Source organism: Calonectris borealis, chromosome Z (genome assembly GCF_964195595.1).
Source record: "Calonectris borealis chromosome Z, bCalBor7.hap1.2, whole genome shotgun sequence".
Classification (NCBI taxonomy): Eukaryota; Metazoa; Chordata; class Aves; order Procellariiformes; family Procellariidae; genus Calonectris; species Calonectris borealis.
The window spans coordinates 45,468,361-45,492,722 of record NC_134352.1 but is presented as its reverse complement, the minus strand read 5'-3'; the positions used below and the strand labels follow the sequence as shown (position 1 = coordinate 45,492,722).

Sequence of the window (24,362 nt, the reverse complement as noted above, 5' to 3'; positions counted from 1 at the left end):
TGCTTGCTTTTTGTTGTCATTGTTCCATTGTGATTTTTGCTAAGTGTACACAATGATATTTAGATCTTTAAGTGTTTAAGTCAGGTCAGCTTCCCATAATGCTTATCATTATTTTCAAAAAAGTTTCTTTGCTTTTATTCAAGAATAGGCTGTTTTCCATAAGCCTTCACATTTGTTCTATTTCCTAATATTCTTATGTTCCTCTGAACCAAACTTTTGTTTGACTCTATATAGTTTTTGGGTTCTTACATGCATGATTCCTCATCTAGTTCATTGATAAGCTCTGAAATGACAAAGGTTCATGTGTAGCGGCATGGGCCACTTTATATCTAACTTCTTACTGTGAGAAAATATAGTCAGACTTTATTAATTCTTGGTGTTTTGTGGTTTATATTTGATAGAGAGTTGTTATTAGAATAAATTGAATTATTTTAGAGGAACTTTTGAAATTTTCTGCAAAAAATATTCAAAGGTAATATTTTTGAAAGTTCAAATACATTGCTACATATATAATCTGTGGTTTTCCTATATTGGCTGTTTTATTGATATGCTTACAGAATTTTCTAGCTTGTTCCACAGCCGTCATTGTTTTTCAGGTGTTTCATAAGTGTATTAATTGATCTTAGTCTCCTTTCAGTTATCAAGTACCAAAAGAGGGCTTTGTAGATTTTTAGAATCGCTCCTAATATCTTTTGAAAGATTAGATATGGCAGTTTATCCAATGGAGTAGTAGAGATCAACAGAGGAATCTGTATCCCCTCCTAAATTGTTCCAAAATTCACTCCTGTCGTGGTTTAACCCCAGCCGGCCACTGAGCACCACGCAGCCGCTCGCGCATCCCCCCCGGTGGGATGGGGGAGAGAATCAGAAGGCTAAAAGTGAGAGAACTCATCGGTTGAGATAAAGACAGTTTAATAGGGAAAGCAAAAGCCACGCACGCAAGCAAAGCAAAACAAGGAATTCATTCACTACTTCCCATGGGCAGGCAGGTGTTCGGCCATCTCCAGGAAAGTAGGGCTCCATCACGCGTAACAGTGACTTGGGAGGACAAACGCCATCACTCCGAATGTCCCTCCCCTTCTTCTTCTTCACCCAGCCTTATATGCTGAACATGCCGTCATATGGTATGGAACAGCCCATTGGCCAGCTGGGCCAGCCGTCCTGGCCATGCTCCCTCCTAGTCCCCGCGTACCTGGCAGGGCACGGGAAGATGAAAAGTCCTTGACTAGCATAAACATTACTTGGCCACAACTAAAACATCAGTGTGTTATCAACATTATTCTCATACTATATGCAAAACACAGCACTCTACCTGTTAAGAGGAAGAAAATGAACTCCATCCCAGCCAAAACCAGGACAAGTCCCAAAATTGCTTGCTTTTCCAGATTGTGTCGATATTTTCCCTTTTGATAAGCAGTCTCAAAAAATCTGGGTTGTGACAGTTAAGTCTGCCAAGGTGGTTCACTTGTAACCCAGTTGCTCAATCCAGTATGTTTCTTATGTCTTCTAAATCTAGGTAGAGTCCAGCCACTATTGGTCTATCTTTGGGCATCCAGGACAGATTTCCAAGAACAAGTTCCCATCAGATTCTGTTCTTGAGATATGAAACTCTGCTATCTAGCTAACCTAGATTTTTTTTTTTTAATTAATGCCTGTGATTTTTTGAGTGCTTCTCACTTTACTCTTTTACATTAGGTTGATCTTCAAAAAAACAAGCTTGTTGAAATGTTAATTCATATCTCAGCTTGCTCTCCTCTCCCTCCATTCTATTTTTGTCATTTTAAGTTAAGCAGAGTCCTTTCTGCTGCTTTTCTTTTTTTATCCACTCTTCTTTCTTAGTGACGGATAGACTGTCTTCTCAGGGAAAAAACAATCCTTGTATAGAACTCATCTCCTCTTGGACATATTCCCTGTCTGGAAAGCAGTCAATCTATCAGAAACTTGAATTACTATTTTTAGAAAAATCCATTGTTCTTCAAAGGTTGTAGTAGAAGTTGTTGGACAGTGATCAGTATGAAATGGCTTGCCAAGGACAGTCCTTTGAATTAGGTGTAGCACAAGACAGTTGACCAACATGCATCCTTAGAGAAAGAAGGAAAGAAAACATTGCCGAAGACTGTACATGAGACCACTGCTAAATATAAATTAAAGATCCTGTATAAATATAATACCTAGTGAAGCACTTAGCAAGTGCGTGGCAAAACATTTGGAAACAGTATAATTTTGTGACACGTTCTGTGGCTAAAGACTATTGCAAAAATTCATTTTTCAGTTCTCTGTGGTTGATTCTGTAACTTCTGTTTACCTGATCTTTTTTACTTATTTTGGTTTTGATCTCAAACTTCCATTTACTGTTGATGGATTCTCCTTGAATTTCCTTTGAGCTCTCTTAATTTCCATGTTGAGACTTACTTGCTGTGTTTTATGCTAGTTTACAACACAATTTAAATTTCCTTTGTTGGTAGGATACATGTTGATGTAGATTAACACCTTCAATCTTGCTGTTTAACTATATTTTTTTCCTTTGTCTTCCTGCTTCCTGTGGTGTGAGAAACAATGGGAAAGGGAACTTAGTGGCATGGTAAGTTGGTGAACTAGTCTTTCACCATCGAAGATTTAATGCTAGGATTCAGATGCAATTAAATATAAACATCTCATTTCTTAACCTATGTTGGAGAAAGATGCTCTTGAAGTTTTGGATGTTGCAAGTGAACAGTTTGAAATACAGGAAAACTAGGCTAACTAGACAGACTTTGGCTCTTGCTGCTTGAAAGTTATTGTTAACCATAGTTTGTGCCGGTGGCAGGACTCTTTTAATTAGTTGGAAACTTTTCATTAGTTACTTTCGTCTTCCCTGCCTCCCTGTCTTACCCATTTGGTGTGTAAACTGTTGAAGAGAGATTGTCTGTGGGATTTTTAAAACCAGATGTGATTTCAATTGTGGATTTGAACAGCAGAACATGCTGTCTGATTTAGCTGCCTAATGCTTCATATTTTATTTATATATGTTTTATACCCATATGTGTGTGTGTGTGTGTGTATATATGTGTATATGTATTTTTTTATATATATAAAAAGTATTTCAAAAGAACAGTTAGTATGCTGATGTCCTGTGTATTGAAGTTACCATGGGGTGTATTTATGCTAATATCCCTTTTTGTCATTGATTGTCACTACAAGATTGATTTTTAATTTGTACTTTTTTGGCAAGAGGTCTGTTAATGGAAGAACAGTTTTGTCGATTTTTGGGGGGTTTTGGGAGGTTTTGTTTTGGTTTGGTTTTTTGTTTGTTTGGGTTTTTTGTTTTGTTTCTTTTTTTTTTTTTATTTTTTGTTGTTGTAACAAGCTTGGCCATTTCGGTGTTGTAGCCATGCTCAGCTTTATACTCTGGATTTCGTATACATTATCCTTTTTAAATCTACTTCTTCATGTGAATATGAAGTCTTAGTCTTTTCGCTTTTAGCTCCTTAACTCCTTGGTTTGTTCGCTGTAGTCTGAATTATTTCTGACTTCCTTTCAATTTGTTGTGTTCAGGTAAGTAATTACTTTTAGGTTTTTTTAGTAGAGTTTCTGATCCAACTTGCTACACTTTTGGGTAGAATTTTAATACATGAACTTTGGGCTAAAGTGAATGCCATCTGACATCTAGTTTGTTTTCCCACTTACTTTAGAATATCTGTTTTTTTTTTTTCCTAGTGCATTCCCTTTTGGCCTGAAAATGATGCCAACAAACTGCTTGTTAGAGTTGAAAATTCTGATCTCCCCCCAAAGAAGATAAATTTTGATAAGCAAGAAAACTGTCTGCTACTGCATTTGGACAACAAGGTAAATGGTTGCCTTTGGAAATTAGGTAAAACAACATAAGTAACTGTTTCATTTCTATTCTCAAAACTTTCTGTCTTCCCATACAATCAAGTATTGCAAAACCTCAGCAAGGGAAAAGATTATGTATATGCAAGTGTATTATTCTCATTCTCATGCTCTCTCTTTCCTCTATTTGTACATACAGGTATAAGTAGGTCTTTCGTTTTAAGTACTTCTCTGCGAAGCAGATCTATAGAAGCTGAAACAGAGATTGTTTTGCTAGTGTTCTCTAGCTGAGGCCGAGAAGTATTTATATTAGTTCTAAAGTAACACTAAGTTACTTTGAAAAATAACTTCGACTCCACTAAGTTTACTTCTGTGTTGCATATAGTCTCACCCAGCAGTGGTTTTTAAATATATGAGTGTTTTTAATAATAGAATGTTTTGGAGGGCATTAATGCATATGAATAGTTCAAGAAAGATTCCTCTACTACCAACCTAAATTTTGTCAGTACAGAACTCCTCCATAATTTTGATTACGAAGTGCATTGCCTGTTACCTAGTAGTTAGATCAGGGAGATATTTTAAAGATACGTGAAAACAGTTTGGTTGGTTGACTATTTGATGTTTTTATCTTATGAAAGTAAAAGTTTTCCAAAGTATTTAATTTACATTTGCTTTACTAGAAATTCATTCCACTGTTATTTACTTTATAATTTTTACACCTAATAGCTTGGAGGAATTACAGTGGATGTTAACCTGACTGAACATTCTACAGTGATTACCTTCTCTAATTACCATGATGGTGCAGCTCCATTTCTGTTGATAAATCATACTAAAGAGGAAATCATTGAGTATGGGCAAAGGTATGTAAGAAGAGTTTTAGTGTGGATATCTGCATGGAGACATGTGAACTGTTATTTCATGTATTGTAAGCATGCCTATTTCTTAAGAAGCCTATTTTTTAAGAAATGGCTGTCTAATTTTGTCAGAGCACCCAAAAATCTCTTGTTTTATAAATTGAAGAGAATGAATTGTTAACAGAGCAGTGTTACATAGTGCTAGGTGCCTGTTTCTACAAGTAAGGAATCTGTTTTGTGAGCTAAAGAAGCTCTCTGGTCTCTTTTTATATGAATTTTGTGGCCTTGTCCTCTACATTCCTTTACATTCCTGGTGGAGGCAAAGGCTGTGCTTGGCTTTTCTGGAACTGTGCAGGTGCTGACTGTGCAGAATAAGTAACAAATGAGTCGTAAATGTAATTAGTTTTGAGACTTTTACTGTTCTATCATGTTCAGTTGAGATTTAGCTGAAAGAATGGGTTAAAAATTTATGGGAGAGTTGAGGGAATGGTCTGAAAAATGTGTAGTAGTTACATAAATTTTGTCAAGCCAGACCAAAACTAAGATTATTTTACAAATATGAATTATCTGCAATCAGTGAAAATTTGGTTCTGCACCCGCATGCAGCTATACTGGTTCTGTTCTCAAGCTGGAATGTCTTTGTAATGCTTCGCTACTGTATGCAGATACTGTGCAATGCTGAGAAGTGTAAGCATATCTACAGCATTCTTGACCTGTTTCTTTTTAAAAGCCGAACAGCCTTTACCATTTTTTCCTTTCAGTCAATCAGAGCAGTGTTGTTTAAAGATTTTTATTTGAAAAGTTGAAGAGCTGCTAGTCAAATTAAGCTTGCAGCTGTATGTTCCTGTTTGTCTGAAGAATACAGTCAATTACTTGGGTTTTATCTGTGAAGATTAGTAATTTTTATCTTCTTAGCTGGCTTTAGGCATCCCTGCATAAATTTAATAAGTACATATGTAACTTTTGTAATGAACTATGGGGAATAGAACAGAATATTTCAGTTGGAAGGGACCTACAATGGTCATGTAGTCCAACTGCCTGACCAGTTTGGGGCTGACCAAAAGTTAAAACATGTTATTAAGAGCATTGTCCAAATGCGTCTTAAACTGACAGGCTTGGGGCATTGACGACCTCTCTAGGAAGCCTGTTCCAGTGTTTGACCACCCCCCTCCGTAAAAAGAAGCGCTTCCTAATGTCCAGTGTAAACCTCCCCTGGCACAGCTTTGAGCCATTCCCATGTGTCCTATCACTGGATCCCAGGGAGAAGAGATCAGCACCTCCCTCCCCACTTTCCCTCCTGGAGTAGGCTCCTTTCAGAGAGCTGTAAAAGACAAGTCTGCCAGTTTTTAACTATATGTGAGGGGGAATGGAGTTTAAAGTCTCTTTGTCTGAAAATATCCACTGTATCCAGATAATAAACACTGCACTTTTTTCCCTTCAGCACATCATATAGGGGAAACCTTTCCTAAACAACAGATGTTGAACACTCTTGAAATATTAACGTTAGGCAGCACAAATCCTGACTTTTCCTTTCGGCTTGTAAGCTCCACTGTCTTTTTTTTTCCTCTGCTTAATGTTTCCCTGTTAATCACAAGTGGGGAAGAAAATGAGTATTTAAAATCTACTGTGTATACTTTATTTCTAAAGTATACATATGTATTTTGAAGTATAAATACTGTTTTTATTGTTGTCCTGAGAATGGTTTTGTGCATGTTTTTTCATGCACAATGTCGTTTTAAGTTTTCATTTTCATTATTTGAAAAAATAATTAAAGTGTTCTTGTTGAAATGCTAGAATGCAAAAGTCATTGACACAAAATATTCAGTGGCATTTTAATTTAATGTTACTTTGTTCTAGCTCCCTTAGTGAATTGGAAGACTATCTTCAGCCAAATAAGGCAGTACTGTATACTTGGGCGGACCCAGCAGGATCTAGAAAATTGAAATGGAAATGTGGAAATAGGACTGAGGAGATTACCCCAAAAGAGGTATGTTTATTATCTAAATCTCCTTTTAATGCTGTCTAATCTATTATCGTGTTCATCAGTGTATGTATGAAATTCCATATGTAATGAGTATCATCAGCAATCTCATATATGATGTTCAAACACAGAACAGTAACAACACTGTGTTTGCTGGAGCTTGTGCCAATAAGCATGGTCTTCAGTTCAAAAGCGTGTGTGTGTGAGAGAGAGTGCTGTAAAACTTCATAATTAAAAATTTTATTATTTTCCTGTACCTTTAAAAAATGTCCTTTATTGTTGTTCATGTTGCTAAGATTTTTGCATTTGTTTGTGGAGTAGAATGATGAATAGAGTTGTAAAAACTTTTCCTCTCTTGTTCGTAGGACAAAATGGAAATACTCAGCCTGGATTGTAGAAAAGTGGTCTATTTAGTGTCATTTTTTGAAGGTTTGCAGCGTATTGTCCTGATCACTGAAGATGAGAATGTATTTCAATTGACGTATGAAAGTGTAAAAGCAGAACTAGCAGAACAAGAAATTGTTCTGTCATTGCAAGATGTTGGAATTTCGTTGGTTAATAATTATACAAAGCAAGAGGTGTCCTACATTGGGATTACAAGGTAACTTATTTTGTGTGCAACAGTCTAAAATGTTTAACTTCAGGTATTTTCACTCACTGAATTTCATTTTGGGATGCGATGGAAGAGGAAAAAGAGGTCTGGATAAGAGTATTTAGAACTAAATCATTATGTCTTCCTGTTGTAAAGAGAAACGTCTTCACCGTGTCTTATATTAATGCATATGTATTTGGATGTACGTGTTTTTGCAACACATAATTGTAACTCTGTGTGGCAAATTTCCCAATACATTGAACAGATGTATTTCCTGTCCATGTAGTTTGGGGAGTGATAATAGATTTTTACCGAGTAGGGTCTGTGGGTAGTTTATGTCAGTGGATTTTTCTATCTTCATTACAGAAACAAGTTTCAGAATTCTGTGTTGAAAATTTTGATGCAGTAGCATCTTGCAGTTCTTTTTAGTTTTGATTGAGAAATTATGGCGACTCCAAGGCTCTAATACTTTAGATTTTCTACTATAACATTGCAGAGGGAAGCGGAAAAGAAACTATGTAATGCTTAAAAATGTGTGCTATAATACATCAAACAGAGGCTTTTTAGATGCTCAGGGGACACTTGTATATCATCGCTATAATCTACACACTTCTGTATATTCATAGCCATGAGGTTGCTAGAGTGAGGGTTTTTTCTCTTGGTTAATTCTTTGCACTGCACTGCAAAACAAACAAGCAAAAACTTCACATACACGTATACTTCACGTATTCACATCTATCATTCACAAAGAATCCAGTCCTTGCCCTCACCGGAGAAACTGAGCTCTGATAACTATCTAGACGGTGGAAAGACTCCATTAAAAGTGGCTGGTAGTTGCCTAGATTCAAAGTAGCATTGAGATTTCACTGAATCAGTGTTTTCTGGAAGGAGTCATCCATAGTCAGTAGTCTAGCAGTGCTTATAGTTGGTATTGTTTTCTTGTTAAACCTGGAGTGGATGTCAAACTCCTGAAAGCTCTTTCTAAGGATAAGAGATTATTCCTTGGGTACGGTGAAGAAAACCCTAGAAAACTAGAATGTTCCTGTCTGTGAATGTCTTGTTATAAAAAGAACGGAAAAGGCAGTTTGTATCTAACTTGATGCAGAAACAAGTTTCACCACGCCAGTTCTGGGATCACAGCACATTCGGGGGAGGGGGGGCGGGGAGGGAGAAGGGGGAAAAAAAGGGGGGGGGGGGGGGGGAGGGAAAAAAGAAAAGGGGGGGGAGGGAAAAAAAAAATGGGGGGCGAGGGGGAGGGAAAACTCCCAGCAATTTTAAGGTAGTACTCTATTTTGTAGTTGTTGTTTTGCTTTTTAGCTCAGCTTTTTTTTTTTCTGGTGGTTCTGCCATTCATGTATCTGAACACAGACACAGTTGTAGCTAAAACGGATTGGATTAGGGCGCTGTTTCTGGAAAGCTATGTATTTGTAGGCTATAGAGTAACTTGTGGAACAAAGAAATACCCTCCACCTGTCTGATAGCGTTGGTTTGTGCCCTATCATGTGCCTTCAGTTTGACTGTAAGGTGAAATCACACATGAGAGCTTCTCACAGAAGCAGTGGAATTAAGCAGAAAAGAGTCCAGTGCCCTGTAAGGACGATTAGTTATTTTGTTGTTTTATTAATAATAAAAGTAAGAGACAGAGGAAAAGAACTGATTTTGGGATACCATTTAAAAAAACAAAACAACAAAACAAATAAAACCAAAAATCCCCACCACAAAATCAGTAGAGGAAACATGGAAACGAAAATCACCTTCTCTTGATTTAAACAGAAAGAGTGAAGAAATGAGCTGTCAAAAATAAGAGGCAGTTCAGTTTGTCTTGACTTGGAGAAGTTCTCAATTTCTAGTAAATTCAGCTATGCCAAAATACATGCAGGAGTATATGCAGAAAACTACATTGAGATTGTAGAATAATGGATGGCAGTACTGTTGAAACTGAGCTTCCTGATTAAATGTCCTTACATACCCATCTTCATTAAAGCAGGGAGTTGCACAGACTTGCTGTTAACTTTTCTTTTTTGCATTACATTGGAGAGAGTGCCTTCCACTTAGTACCAAGAAGGCAATGGGTGATTTGGGTCACTTTATTTAGTGTAGTAGTGCTTTATGATGTGGTTTCTCATTACGTAGTTACAATCTCTTAAAAGCCATACCACGGTAGGTAAAACTTGTTTTGAAATAGCTAATCCTTCTCTCTTGGTCCTTTGTTTTGTTTTCAAAGTTCTGATGTGGTTTGGGAGACAAAACCCAAGAAGAAGTCAAGATGGAGACCAATGAGTGTTAAGCAGACTGATAAATTAGAACAAGAATTCAAAGATTACAGTGAGCTAACTCCTTCAGAAAATAAGATCATTGAGTTGGAATCCAATGTTTTGGTAATATTGATAGTTCCCTAATTCTATTGTTTACATTCATACACAGGAAAAAGATGATGTATCAATTTTGCTATCTTTGAAGAAACTTCCGGTGAAAACTGAGATGATTGATTTACCTAATCCATTTGAAAACCCTTTATTTCTGTCAAGAAAAAATTTTTGGGAAAAAAAATCCTTAGACATGTGAAAGCTTGCTATAGACTTTTTGTTGTTAGCCTCTAACGTTGAAATTGAAGTGTAACATTTTTGCAGGTCATGGGACTAAATATGCATAAAGCCACAGTAAAGAAGCTTTGCATTTCGTTCATTTGTTATTCCGAGAAGGTGGGCAGGGTGTTAGTTTTGCATTGGTTGGTTTGTTTGTTTTAGCACAAAATCTTGTATTTTTCAAGTGCCTTATTGTGGGATAATTCAACTGTGTCATTCAACATATGAATGACATTTGAAAAAATGATTCCAGAAATTATTCTGGAATGTAGAAGCACATTATGCTGTAAATGCTGCTGCCTTTGTCTGTAGATAAGTTCTAGTTACTCATTAGAATTGTGTTGTAGATAAATGAACATGGTATAGGTAAATGAGCCAATTTTTATCTCAGTCGTAGACCATTATACTACTTTGCCTTTCCTCTAGAAAGCCATGTATTAAACTCCAGTAATCCCCGAAATAATGCAATATTTTGTAGTTTCACTTCTATTGAAATTTATGACAAAATTTGATCGTTTTAAATAAAGAAAAGTTTTGACATCTGACTTAAAAGCTTTTACTGCTAAGCTATCTCTATAATGTTAATGAACAGTGTAAATTTTAAAGTATTTTATAAAAAGCAGTCTTTTGAAACACATAGTGTACCAAATTTTCTTTAATAATACAATAGGTGTGTTTAACTCCTAATGGAATGAACATGAAAATTCAACAACCAAATGAGATTCCTATAAGGAGGAATTATCTGCCCGCTTTAAAAGTAGAATACAGTTCATCTGCACATCAGAAGTCTTTCAGAATTCAAATTTACAGGATACAGGTGAGTCTTGTCAAAAAAATAGCGAATTATTTATTAAGAAAAAGCAAATGTTATGGAAACTTGGATTTATTTTTAGAATTGTGTGGATTTGTCATGTTTTGAATTTAATTGTACTCATTGGCTTTTACATAAGTGCATCTCAGTCTTTGGAAATACTACTCAAATGTTTCTGGAAAAAAATGCCAGACAACTGTAACTGTTCAGGAAAAATGTTTACCATTCATCTTCCATGCTTTTTCATGTGGCTTTTCTTTACAATCAACAAAAAAATAGGTACAATTTGTTGTCTTGCATATGTTCAAGTTTTTAAAAACAAATCCTTTGCAAAAATTCTGTGGACCATTTACTACCACCAACTTAGAGAAGCTTTTCTAGACTATTTGGATTGGATGATTTCATTTTGGAAATAGATATATTTTGAACTACAATAGCAGCTTTTTCTTCTGCTTTTGAATTGGAATGCTACAGGTAATGTTCATAATTCTTGTGTTTGTCCTGATTTTAAAATATTTCACTATTGAAAAGCTAACGTGCTGCACCTTGTCCTGTCCTTACCCCTATTAGATACAAAACCAGATTCCTGGAGCCATATTTCCCTTTGTGTTCTATCCTATTAAACCTCCAAAGTCCATCACCTTGGATTCAGGTTTGTTGTTCTAGTTTAACATAATCCTTACTTCTAAAATGACAAGATAACTTGCTTGTACTGAAGTTAACCATGTCACCTTTATCAGATGAAGTCTGTATAAGCTTACTAACTACAGATAACACAAATACCAATGTTGGAGATAAGGAAGCAGTTTTCTCTACAAAGAAGATATACACAAAACCATTTAAACAGTTAACAGTCAGAAGAAAACAAAATTTCTTTCATCCATTGATATCATACCTTTTCAGCACATCTTTTTGACACACTAATTCAGTGCTCTTGGAGAGCGTAACATGAAAGTTACATTTTGATCAAGCTTAAAACAGGCTTTTGGCAGTTGCATTCAGACCACAACTAAAACTTAATGCTGACTAGTATAGGAGAAGAGTTGCCTGCGGAAAATAAGAGAAGTTTATTAAATTGTTGCTTATCTTGATGGTAGTGAATCTGGTGCACCATTTCTGTATTACTTGCACTTGGAGTTCCGGGGCAGTGAGGATTACTTTTTGTCTTTAGTCATTTGATTTTTCCCTGCTGTCCCAAATAACTTGTTTATTTTAATCATGTTGTTTATTTTTTTTTCTTTGCTTGTATGCAATAGGTGACCTAGTGATCTATCTGAAATAGCCCTAACTAATTAGAAAAGACGTGTGCCAGTGCCAATCTAAACTCAGAATTGCTATGTGAGGCACCATTTATAAGCTCTGTAGATGGCAAATTATATTTTGCCTTTTTTTTATGTAGCCTTCCGACTTCTCCATTGCTTGGAGCATAGAGCTCAATGTCAGTATACTATGTGATGAACTGCAGTCTTCCATTAACTCGTTCAGGGCAAAGTCACTTGGAAGACCAGAGTAATCTCAGGAGGAATTCTGGATTGAGACAAAGAATACTGCTTGTATTTTTGTACAGAAGCTAATAAGATGTCAGGTGTTCGTTCTAAATATGATCAATTTCAAACTAGAGTGCATAAATCTGTGGAATTCTTTTTTTTGCTCAGTTTATATTTTTCTATCAGCCATTGAAAAATCTTATTCCATGACTAGGGAAACTATTATCAATATTAATTTGTGGTTAAATGAAAATGGTACATTTTCAGAGATCAGTGAAATAGAATTTTGATGTTCCATTTCATCCTTGTCTTCCTTTCTGTTCCTGCTCTTTTCCCTGACTTAGTTGTTTGCCAGTCATATCCATTATGTAATCCTAATTTACAGGATTGAGAAAATCCTGAACATATATGACATTTTCATGTTAAAAATATAAAGGTATGTATATCATATAAAAATCTGTGCTGATCTCTTTTTATTTTACAACTTCATAGCACCAAAACCATTTACTGATGTCAGTATTGTCATGAGAACTGCGGGACATTCACAAATATCTCATATTAAGTAAGTATTTTGACATGGTCCATCTCTTTTGCTATTGATGATGTTTAATCAAGCTTTAAAATTAAAATTATTATAGGGGCAAACATAATGCAAGATAATTTTACACCAACTCATTCTCAGAAAGACCAGAGCACTTAAAGAGAGATGGAAGCTCAGCCCCCTTTATTAGCTACATAATTGTGAATAAAGCAAGGATTTTTAAGTGTCTTTTTAATGCAGATTTTTAGGTTTTTCTAATTTAGAAAAAACTCTATGTTTAACAGTGCTATGTAAGTGTTAAACGCTGCTACTTCATTAAAACAGTTCTGGTCAGGAAATGTGTTTATCTTACACCACTATGGGAAGCCTTCTTTTCACCAGTAATGGCGAATCCCTCAAAAAAAAACAACAAACAAACAAACAAAAGTACCTGAAGTCAATACATAAGTGGCCTAAATACCCTAGATTAAGTTTTACATGCTACACATTTTTATAAAACACCTTAATAATTGTTATTTGTTTCCTGTGTAGGTATTTCAAGGTCCTGATTCAAGAGATGGATCTCAGATTAGATCTTGGCTTCTTGTATGCACTGGTTGAATTCTTTACACAGACTGATGTGCCGAGTGACCAAGAGGTAGAAATCCCTTGTTGTTTAAAGATGAATAGATTTTAAGTTTGTAATTATTCAACTTGTATTTAAAAAAAGAAAAAAACAACTTGGTCTTCTGTGTCCATAACACTGGTTAATTGCTGTGTCTGGGACTAATATGAAGCTGTGAAGTTTTTAAGAGTTACCATGGCCTGAGGCAAACAGTAAACTCTTTCCTTTATGCTCATCTTGCATGCTATGCAAAGGCGGCTTCAAAGCCTTCTGAAAAAAATGAAACTAATGCTGTTGTGGACTCTTTGGTCTTACTAATGCCTGAGAGATCAGTTAATTAAGAACCCAAGACAGGAAGGAAGTGAAAATAGCACTCTTTTCCTTAATGTAGCTTATTTAAAAAAAAAAAAAAAATCTAGGAAGATCTTGGCCAGGAAATCACTGAAACTTATCTGCCTATGAGAGCAAAAGAACGTAAAAGGAATGGAGAGAGAGGTTGATTAGAAAGTGAAAGTGTCTTCGGTAATTTTATGCAAAATTATAAAACTGGAAGATGATGTAGTTGACATGTAGATACTAAGTGGAGAGGAGAGGGCATTGGGAGGGAGTTGAATTACTGTACAGGGAGAATGAGAGGAGTTTGTATATAGGAACAGTAAAAATAAATTAAAACATAATAATGTGAAGTGCAAGGTAGTCTGCTTGGGAAATAATAATGAAAACTTCAGATACAATCATAAAGCAACAGAGGAGCCAGAGTTTCTTGGATTTGCCAAAGAAAACCGAAACACATGATAAGCTGTATAGATACAATGCAGTTCTGATGTATATTGGGCATGCTGTTCTTGTTAAGAGTAGTGAAACTTGAATGTCAATACGCAATAAACTGATAATAAATTATTTAGCAGAAAGTGTTTCGGTTTTCTCTGTATCTCAAAAATGCTGCTAGTGAAAAATGAACCAAAAATATTTGTGTAAAAGATCTGCTTGGATGAACAGAGCAAAAAAGTCCTTTTTGATGGGGCATTAAAAGGTATTGTCTTACTGTGGCAAGTGAAAAGTATGCTGGAAAGGCAACTTACTTTGCTTTTATTTACCCATATCTAAACATCAGGGATTACAGTAAAATAAGGAGAAAAGATTAAAAAGTTGCTCCAGTGTAAGTATAAATTGAAAATTAGAAGGAAGTGTGGAACAACAAGATAATTAATTTCTGGAATAACATTTCAAGCAAGATAGCAATCTTGTTAGAATTTTGTAAGTTTACAGCAGAATAAATTGATGTAAGAATTGTCTGCTATGGCTTGTAGTTCAGTAGATACTTTCATCTAAGTAAATTTGCTACTCTTGCGTGGTATAATGTATTAAATATACCCTCAGTATCCTACTTCTGTTTCTTAAGCGTATGGAGTTCTTTGTTTTGAATTTTAAAAAGAAGATTCTGATTTTGGTGGGTTGTTTGTAGGTTGTTTTCTGGCCTGCAGTAAAGGAAAACTAAATGTACTGTCCAGGTCACAGAACGCTTATGTGGTTACCTTGAATTTGGGGTTATCAGGCATGAAGATCTAGTTGATTCTTCCTAGTCCTGTCTTTCTTTCCTTTTGCTGTAATTTGAAGCCTGGGGGCCTGTTTGAGCTCTAGTGGCACCACAGTTTTGGAAAGACTCACAAAACATGTTAATTACTTATTGACTTAGGAACTCTTGTCTCTTAGTGGTAATGTAAATGTTAAGTAAAATTTTAACTTAAAGAGTGGGATCCTCTCTCATGAGAGACGCCTTTCTCTGAATCGAGACCTAAGCATGTGTTTCTATATAGTCTTTTCTTACTATATTACAAACTTTTGAAGCAAAACTGAGTAATGTAATTTTTTTAAAGGCTGGATGAGTCCAGTTTTGCTAAACATCATAAGCTTAATTAAACATCTCTAAAAATATAAATAGTAAGAACGAGCAGTCTAATTGTGACTTATGAAAAATAAGGAAATTTGAAGGGTTCCTTAAACAAAGCAGATGTTTAATGAACATTGATAATGTTACTTTAGAATTGTTTCAGAAATGTTGCTGTATTTTCTTATGCGGGAATATGTAGTCTAAACTGGTGGTTCCCAGCAGTGTGCTAGGGCATACCATCTATTACATCTGTTGATACCAGGTGTACCTATGAATTCTAGATTACTGTGGTAGTTTGAAGAATTATGTTAATTTTCAATGCATGGTTGTGTAGTGGAAAAAATACATTGTTGTATTTTATCCTCTCTTTCTCCTACCTGTGGAAAGATGAATGATTTGAGATCAGGATTGTGAGCTGAATCACTGAATCCAGAGATTAGAGGAGGCCCTCCTCTGCACTTTCATTTCTAGTGGAATTGCAAGGCATGATTTTAGGATATGATCCCTACTTAGTATTTAGTGCCTTGACTGTTTTGCTTGTATAAGTAGCAAGGTGGTACCTGGGTTTACTATTCTGAAAGGCCCTTTCACATTATTTTCAGTTACAACTTCATTTTCTTTGACTGGTTAAGTCTTTTCTGACTATAACTTTAGAATTGTTATTATTTAAAAATCTTAAAATGTTTTTGTACTTGGCCAATTCTTCAAAAGCTGTTGTAAAGGAACTCTATCTTTTGAAAGAGAAGAGAGAAGAGGGCTAGGTGGAGGTCTTCTCAGAGTATGTATAAGTCTAGTTTCTATATGACAGAAAATAGTCTTCAGTCTAGTTTTTTGAATTGCTATATTATGTGTTCAGAAGGGTATATATGTATGCCCTTTGTTTGACCCAGATAAAAATTGGCCAAACTTTACTTGAAAATATTTGGTATTTGAACTTTTATAAAAGTAGATTTTTTTTTTAAAACCATTAAATAGATGTATTTTGGATTGTCTTTTTATACATACATTTCCTCCTCTTCATATAAAAAAAGGCAGCAAACATACTCTAGCTAAAAGTCCTCTAAAATGTCGACTCCTTAAGTAAAAAAAATAAGATCAGGAGAGTGTAAGTAGTATTAGTCAATGGATTGCATCTGAGTGACAAATGCATGGTAGATTTATATACTCTAGATTTTAAAGTAATATTTTTTTGAAAATGCATTCACAGCTAGAACTTTTCAAAAAGGATGTTGAATCTCTTCAAGAAGAACTGATGAGTGTGTCATCAATGGATACATCACAAATCAGCTTGTATGAATACTTTCATATCTCTCCGATTAAGGTATACCTTTTTCACAGTGTACAGCCTGTGTTTGCTCTCTAACTGAACAATTTTTGTCTCCTGCCGGATAGTAGGCACTGGAAATGAAGAAACATAGAGGTGATGATCAAAAATAAAATAAAAATGTCCTGGAAAAGTGCTTTCATTGTTACCATTAACTTATATGGGGTTTACATTAATATTTATTAAATATTGACATAAAAAGATCATTATTTCATTCCTATCCATGACTTTCTTCATATACAGTAATGCTTCTTATTATTTAAGAGATCCTTGCAAAATGCTATAGTTTGTGTGCAGACAGTGTGTTGTGGATTGAGGAATGAGGTCATTTCTAAAAAACACATACAGCCAGCATTACTGCACAATGCAATCTTCTGCTTTATCGTTACTTGCTCACTGGAAAAGCAGTTTTGTTCTTTGACTCCAGTAAAGTCTACTTTTGGCTTTTTCCGCATTCCCCTAAACATCCAGGTACAGCCGTTGAATAGTATGTGCATACTTATACAGAAATAACAGCCTGTTTGCCCAAATCTAACTCATGCATTTTTAGCTTACTGGTCTTCATTTTTTGATTATTGTGTAGCTGGCATTGTTAAAGCTGTGACGGTACTTTGTAGGCCCTGTAACAGTTCTTTGTAAGAGAATCTCCCCTCCATCCCCTGGGAAATAGATCAAAGAACTATTTACAATGTCTGATGAGAAACGGTCTGCTATTAGAACAGGTAATTCCAGGAAATCCTTGGCTAGCTTTATGTAAACAGCTTAGCCTAACTCATTCCAACTATATTTAGTAGCTGTTTCAGTGTATCTTCATTTAGATGTTCATAGGTATGTCTCCAGTTGTTTTATTACAAAAACTGCTCAGGACTTGACAAAAGCAAAATGCCCTTTACGTGTTAAGATAACAAAGTAATCAGAAGCTTTTTTTTGAATGTGTTCTGTCATATTTGACAAGAGAAATTACATGGAGGAGATAGGATGGAATAAATGGGCTTCAGGTTCTAATAAAAGTTAGTCTTTAACAGTTATGAGGTCAATATAGAGCTGTGACTTAAGTGACAATGATTCTGCAAGACAAGCTATGTGTCTTTGAAATGAGGTATAGTTAAATTAATGAATGGCACATGGTGGTGTTTTCAGAGAATCAGAAACAGGTATAACTTCTCATCTGATTTTGAAAACTGCTGAATACACTTGTGCACTATAGAGCCCTTTGAGCAATTTTCCTGAATGTTTTTCTGTTTTAAGACTGTCACCTTAGTTTCTGTGAAACAAATACTTTGGTTAATTCAGGTCTGCACAGGTGGCATTTTTCTTGTATATATATTCCAGTGTTTATTTAACACCTGTAAAACTTGTGTTAATAATTATTTGTTTTCAGGCCTTTGTTTCTCATTCTTGCTTGGACACCATGCTATGTTATCATTTTCAGTTTGCTTTGATATCGGGTATTAGATAGAGAAACAAAATGTTTTGGAAACAAGCTAATAACCTAAAGTACAGCTAAAAAATTCTGGAGACCTTATCTGAAAACATGAGTAAGCAACTTCAAGTTTTCTTAAAGGCAGTTCCAGTTACTCAGTTTGACTTTAAATGTCAGTGGTTTTTTATTGCCCTATGTGATGTATTTATGTTCTCTGTTATGAAGTCAGTCTGATTTCAATCATGATTAGAAATGTCTTATCTCAATTTTTAAATCACCTAAAAGATTATAAAGATAGAAATACGATAGTTCTAATAACCAACCATGTTATTTTCCAATCTCATTTTTATCCTTTAGTTACACTTAAGCTTTTCACTCAGTACGGGTGGAGAAGATAGTAACAAAGAAGAAAGAAAGAATGAATTGATACCACTTCAGTCTTTGAATCTCCTGCTGAAGAGTATAGGGGCCACACTCACAGATGTACAAGATGTTGTCTTTAAGTAGGTTAAAAATATGATTGTAAAGATTACTTCCAAAGATTAAACCAATGTTATGTATATTAGATTTTATTTTGCTCTGCATAATAAGGACTTACTTTTTCCCTTTGCCTTTTTTTAGGTTGGCATTCTTTGAACTCAGCTATCACTTCTGTACTACACAACAGCTCCAATCAGCAGTTGTAAGGCATTATTCAAAACAGGTTAGAATAAGTAAATTTCAGTATTTCAGTAAAATTATATTTTGAAAGCGCTACTGTGCACTTTGGTTCTATGAAAATAAATAAAGTTACTTTCAGCCTTGCATGTTTATAGAGAGGTTAAATACATAGACACATACAAAACAATTACTCATTAGTTGGATTCTGTTGCCTTTATTTTGGGGGCAAGTACCATTTCCAAATTATGACTAGAGGAGAAGTGGCATGGGTAACAAAACAACTTACTGGAATGGATAGTGGAAGGAAACACAGCTCTGGTAGAGCAGAATTGGCATAAAAATATTAATGCTTTTTCTTGGACATTAGTAGTGTATGAATTATGATCCCTCTTTGGCCTTTGTGTACTGTTCAGGTCCTGTCGTCCAGTGAAGAGAATCCAGCAGACATGCTTTTGCATAAAAGAATTAGTCCTCTTCTATCCACCCATCATTAATAATAAGGGATTCTTTGGACATACTAATTTAGTGGTCTGTCCACTCCATAATCTTTAAAGGAGAAAAAAACTATACAGGGTTTTAATTGGGGAAAGAGTTATCTATTGTTCTCTGACCCTTCATTTTCCCAGAGGGAAAATTTGAAATCTCCTAGGAGATGCTCAGCCTTTTTTTAAAATCAAATTACACTTGATATAGATGTAGTTAGAACGTTTTGCAGTGACAATCAACAAAATTTTCTCAGCATATGCAAACAGACCAAATTTTCTTCTGTATTATGAGAGAATTGTAGGTAATGTGCTTGCTTTGTAAAATCTCAAGAACGTTAATGTCAGTTATTTGTGAAATGCTTGTAAGAAGTAACATTTATTTGGCTGACTTAATATGATTTACTAACCGTAAGATCCTTTTTAATACTACTACTTCTACTTTTCCAAATAATTTTGAGGTTTTTGTATTAAACTCATGTTGCTTTCACTTTTTTTTAATCTGGGTATACTACACTGTCTTTGTTTTAGTGTAATTTCTGAAATATTTTTACTAATAACTATTTTTCACTTTAGGCTATTAAACAGATGTATGTTCTTATTCTTGGCCTTGATGTCTTGGGTAATCCATTTGGATTCATAAGAGGCTTGTCTGAAGGAGTAGAAGCATTCTTCTATGAACCCTACCAGGTAAAAATCTCTGCTGCCTTCTTATGAAATGTAGCACAAGTAGATAGATATGAGTTATATTGAAAATGTGGAAATATTAATACCTTTTTTGGTTTTAAATTTAGATTTAGAATTTAAAATTTGAAGTGAAAGTGTCAGGAAAAGTTACTGGAAAACTCAAGAGAGATAAAAAGGAGAGGGTAGTCCATTTAACTTAATTCACAAAAGACTGTTCCTTACAGTTCCTATTTTAAAAGTAATCTTTTTTTCCATTTGCCTTAAAATAAGCAGACTTCAGGGAATGAGTAGGTATTCTAAAATAGTCTTTCTTTCTCTCACAGGTGCTCGCATGGGCACTTTCACACTTTGTCATTCGGTCTCGTGGTCTTGTTCTCTTTGTTATATATAAATTCCAATAAAAATGTAAGATTTAAAGATATGTGATGCATGCTATTTGAAGCTTAACGTAAATGCATCCTTTTTTTTCTAAGGGAGCCATCCAGGGTCCTGAAGAATTTATAGAAGGAATGGCACTAGGACTTAAAGCACTAGTTGGGGGAGCTGTTGGTAAGTTTCAGTGTTATCACAATAGTATACTTAATAGTAAGCAATATAGGTGAGTATTTGTAAATTGCATTGGAATTTTACTTTGTTTTATTTTCCAAATAGGTGGATTAGCTGGTGCTGCATCAAGAATCACTGGTGCTATGGCAAAAGGAGTAGCTGCGATAACAATGGATGAGGATTACCAGCAGAAAAGGAGAGAAGCCATGAATAAACAGCCCACTGGTCTGAGAGAGGGTATCACTCGTGGCGGAAAAGGACTAGTTTCTGTAAGGAGAAAAAAAATCATAAGAAGATTAATGGACTTTACCCTTTATGCGGGCAAAGCTAACAGAGGCTAATAGAGGCTGCCATAGTCACCAGAGAGTTGTTACTCTTTATTTTAATCCTGGTTTTGCAAATATATGGCCACAATTGAGTGATAGTTTTAAAGAAAAATGTACGAGGGTAGAAGCGAAGATAGGAACTGTGAAGCAGGTGCCTCCAATTCTGTTAACTTGTAGTGAATTTTAGAATACTCCAACGCATGTACTTGGAGGCTATTCACCAATGAAGTAGTAAGAAAAATGTAAAAAATGAAAAATATCATTTGAAAGCATATTTGTAATGTCTCTTTTTTTTCTCTTGGTAGGGTTTTGTCAGTGGCATAACAGGAATAGTTACAAAACCAATAAGAGGTAAATTTAGGTTTTCTGATGCATTAACTGTTCATATGATGGTAAATTCTTGATATTTGATGAGACGTTATAAATCTGAGTTATAAAACTTTTAATAAAGATTTTATATTCCTACTGACTTTTAGTTTAAATGTTGTTTACATGAACTTTGTATGGAGAAGACTATGTAGTTGCATATCAAGTAAGATTTGTAATTAAATGGTAATTAAGTTTGCTAAGATTGTAAGAAAAACTAAAAGTGTTTTATAATGATTTGCTGCACTTAATCCTTTTAGGGGCTCAGAAAGAAGGAGCAGCTGGCTTTTTCAAAGGTGTTGGAAAAGGCTTAGTGGGAGCAGTAGCTAGGCCTACTGGAGGAATCATAGACATGGCAAGCAGCACATTTCAGGGTATTAAAAAGTAAGTAAAATAAGTATGAAGAATGACATATGGCATGAAAGAGACAATAGTAGTAGCAGTAGTACATTGTGTCTTTGTATCACTTCTGTGTCAGCGTTTCTGGATCTCTTATTAATAGGGACAAGCTAGAAAAAATCCTACCCATATTGCTATTTATGTAATAAATAGATAACTCTTTAAAAAATACACAGTTGATAGCATTTAAAACCCACAACATCAGATCTCGGGTATTTCTAGCATTACCAAAGAAACTAGTTTAGAAGTCTCAGCAATCAGACTTCCTTCAGTTGCTGATTTTTTCCTTTTACTCCAAATATACAGGAAGAAAGGACTTCTCAGCTGCATCAAAAATTACTTTTTATATTATTATTACGATATGAGATGAGTTCCAAGACTACCAGGTCATGCCAGGATCTGTCCTGGTTGTTCAGACTGAGAACAGTGTTAGGACTTCATATTGAATATTGTGATAGTCTCACTTTAATAAACCTGCTGCTGTAGATTATCTCACACTGCAATGTGTAAAGAAGTAGAAGAAAGTGTTTTGAGGGGGCATTCAGTAGTTTTGTCTGAATACAGCTGTTTAATAGCCCTGTTCTTCTTAGTGAGCTGGACCACTTCTGCTGCCATAACATTGCTAATCTCTTTTGTATTTCCACTTTAAGTTCTTTAGCAGAGAAATGCAAGAAAAATATCAGAGCAGAAGTTCTGTATGGCACAGATGTCTTTAATTTTGAAGCTTTGAACTACAATACTTGGACACTAGTGAAGTAGTGCAGGCGTGTGCTGCCCTGTGCTATCTAATTTTCTAATAATCATTCTCTGAAATAGATTTCTGAGTAAATCTATTACTGTTTCATAGAATATCTACTCAGTGTCTACTCATATACAAAAGTATGTATATAGACAACAACAGTTGCTGTGCTAGTACTTGAATTTGATTTGTATTTAAAATAATTTAGAGACTTTGCTAAATACTATAGCTGAGTAGAGATACTGACACATACCTTAAATTTGCTGCTTTATTGTCAGAGTTGCAGATTCATCAGAAGATGTGATAAGCCTGCGCCCACCTCGCTTCTTTGGTGAAGATGGAGTTATTAGACCTTACAGATTAAGAGATGGAACCGGAAGTCAAATGTTACAGGTGAAGAAAAAGAAAGATAATTTGGCATACATTTTAACTCATCATACGTTCAAATAAATATTTTACAGAATTTCCCATTTCTTAAATTCCCTACCACCCCTTACCTAGTAACTCAGTCATCAAGAAGTTCCATTTAATTTCTTAGGCTTATGACTACTTTGGTGGTTTAATTTCTGTGATACAACTTTTGAGAAAGACACCATAATTTATACCAGTATATCTGTAGAGGTTTGTGCAAGATACAGAGCATTTTGAAAGAAGAAAAAGGTTTGTATGTGCAATTAAAAAGGTTTATATCTTTAATTTTTATTTTTGATAAACAGTGATGATAAACACAAAGATACTTTTTTTCAGTAGTTTTATAATACACATTTTAAACAGTGACATTTTAACCTCAATTTTATGTAAAACAGTATTTTAAACACACTTAAAATAGCTGTATTTTTGTCATACTACAGCCATTGAAAGAACGTAAACAGTTTTGAATAGTTTGGAATAATGTTTGTTTGAAGAACATGCTGAGCAGCAGTTATTCTTTAATAATTCAGCTGCCATTTAAGCAAATTTTACTCAAATATCAAAGTGGAATTCATTTCAACTGTTATGCAGCTTACAAAGTTTCTATTTTTTTCTCTGTTAGAAGTAAAACTGCATTTTAGAAATATTCAAATAAAAGAAATAAAGTAGTAATTAGTGATTGCATGAATATAAACAGACTTTTTAAAATACACATTGAAGGATTCACAGTGTGCCAGGGAAAATGTTGAAGAAATCATACAAGAAATACCCTTTTTGGAGAAGTAGGTAAGAATGAAGTAGCCTTTGGAGAGGATTTTTAGGCTATTTTGAGAATTGCCACAGCTGTTTGTTTCATGTCGAGTTCCAATCTGATTGTTTCTGTTTCTTCTGCATTTCATTAGTGTGTCTTGTTTTCTGGTAGAAGAGGATTGTTCTATTTGGGGCATCTCAGCTATGGTCGCCATACCATTCACTGGTGATCTAGTTCAGGAGACTGTGAAAGTTCTTTGATAATTAATAGTGTGCCTCTACCTTCCTTTTAATGAGGTAGCTTTAACCTGTGCTCTCTAACTTACTGCTTTATAACACTAGCTTTATTACCTTAACTAGAGCATAGATAGAAGCTACTACTGGTGAATGACATAAACTTATTTTCTAATCTTTCTCTTTTTTTTGGTAAGAAAATGAATTTCAAAACATCCCCTTTTCTGTTTTAAAGCGTACCACTAAAACAAATGCTAGTAAGCCAACAGAGTCAGCTCTAATGTGCAGACTTCTTTAATGACTTTGCATCGCTTTTGGTTCTTAAATTTGTACATGTTTGCATTTTGTTTTTTTTTTCTGAGAAACCTTCAAAAAATTCTGCAATGTAATATGTAATTCTAATTTGTCTCTGTTGTGTGGTTGAGTACAGTACTACTACCTTCCATTATCCAACTTCTGATAGCATGAAGGCATTGACTTGTGTAATGCTTGTCATATTTTGTGATGGCAGCCACCATTTGAAAGTAGTTGAAAAATTTTATGTTTCATGTTAGTTTTCACTACTGGTGATTCTAAGGTAGAATTACTCTTGAAGAAATGCTTTGAAAGCTCCAAACAGGGCTGCAATTCTCCCTGTAGACAGTCAAATCAGAAAATAATGAATTGTGTAATTTTTTTTTTTTTCAGACATTAATTTCTGGTATAGTATGTTTGATGTCTTCATCTTATTTTACCCCCAAGCATACTAATGTTTTTGGTTCTTAACGTTTCTGGTTTTAGAGATACTTCCTTGTTTTGCAGGAGACTCAGTGTATTACATGTCCCCTATCTGAAGCAGTTTGAATAGCATAATATTTTC

General features: G+C 34.8%; 1 protein-coding gene across 9 annotated transcripts in view; it reads left to right on the top strand.

The window, feature by feature from the left end:
- Window positions 1-24,362, top strand: part of VPS13A (vacuolar protein sorting 13 homolog A) — a 110,389-nt gene that overhangs the window by 72,404 nt on the left and 13,623 nt on the right. For 5 of the 9 annotated variants that reach the window (XM_075136503.1, XM_075136504.1, XM_075136501.1 and 2 more), the window contains 18 exons: window positions 3,697-3,825; window positions 4,537-4,670; window positions 6,522-6,651; window positions 7,011-7,246; window positions 9,462-9,615; window positions 10,493-10,639; window positions 11,204-11,285; window positions 12,613-12,682; window positions 13,193-13,298; window positions 16,364-16,477; window positions 18,261-18,406; window positions 18,525-18,606; window positions 19,622-19,735; window positions 20,206-20,281; window positions 20,384-20,547; window positions 20,910-20,955; window positions 21,231-21,354; window positions 22,387-22,501. In XM_075136503.1, coding sequence (XP_074992604.1) covers window positions 3,697-3,825; window positions 4,537-4,670; window positions 6,522-6,651; window positions 7,011-7,246; window positions 9,462-9,615; window positions 10,493-10,639; window positions 11,204-11,285; window positions 12,613-12,682; window positions 13,193-13,298; window positions 16,364-16,477; window positions 18,261-18,406; window positions 18,525-18,606; window positions 19,622-19,735; window positions 20,206-20,281; window positions 20,384-20,547; window positions 20,910-20,955; window positions 21,231-21,354; window positions 22,387-22,501 — 2,169 coding nt within the window. Of the gene's footprint in view, window positions 1-3,696; window positions 3,826-4,536; window positions 4,671-6,521; window positions 6,652-7,010; window positions 7,247-9,461; window positions 9,616-10,492; window positions 10,640-11,203; window positions 11,286-12,612; window positions 12,683-13,192; window positions 13,299-16,363; window positions 16,478-18,260; window positions 18,407-18,524; window positions 18,607-19,621; window positions 19,736-20,205; window positions 20,282-20,383; window positions 20,548-20,909; window positions 20,956-21,230; window positions 21,355-22,386; window positions 22,502-23,216; window positions 23,306-24,362 lie in introns of those variants that run through there. The other 4 variants (XM_075136506.1, XM_075136505.1, XM_075136508.1 and 1 more) reach the window with 3 other exon arrangements.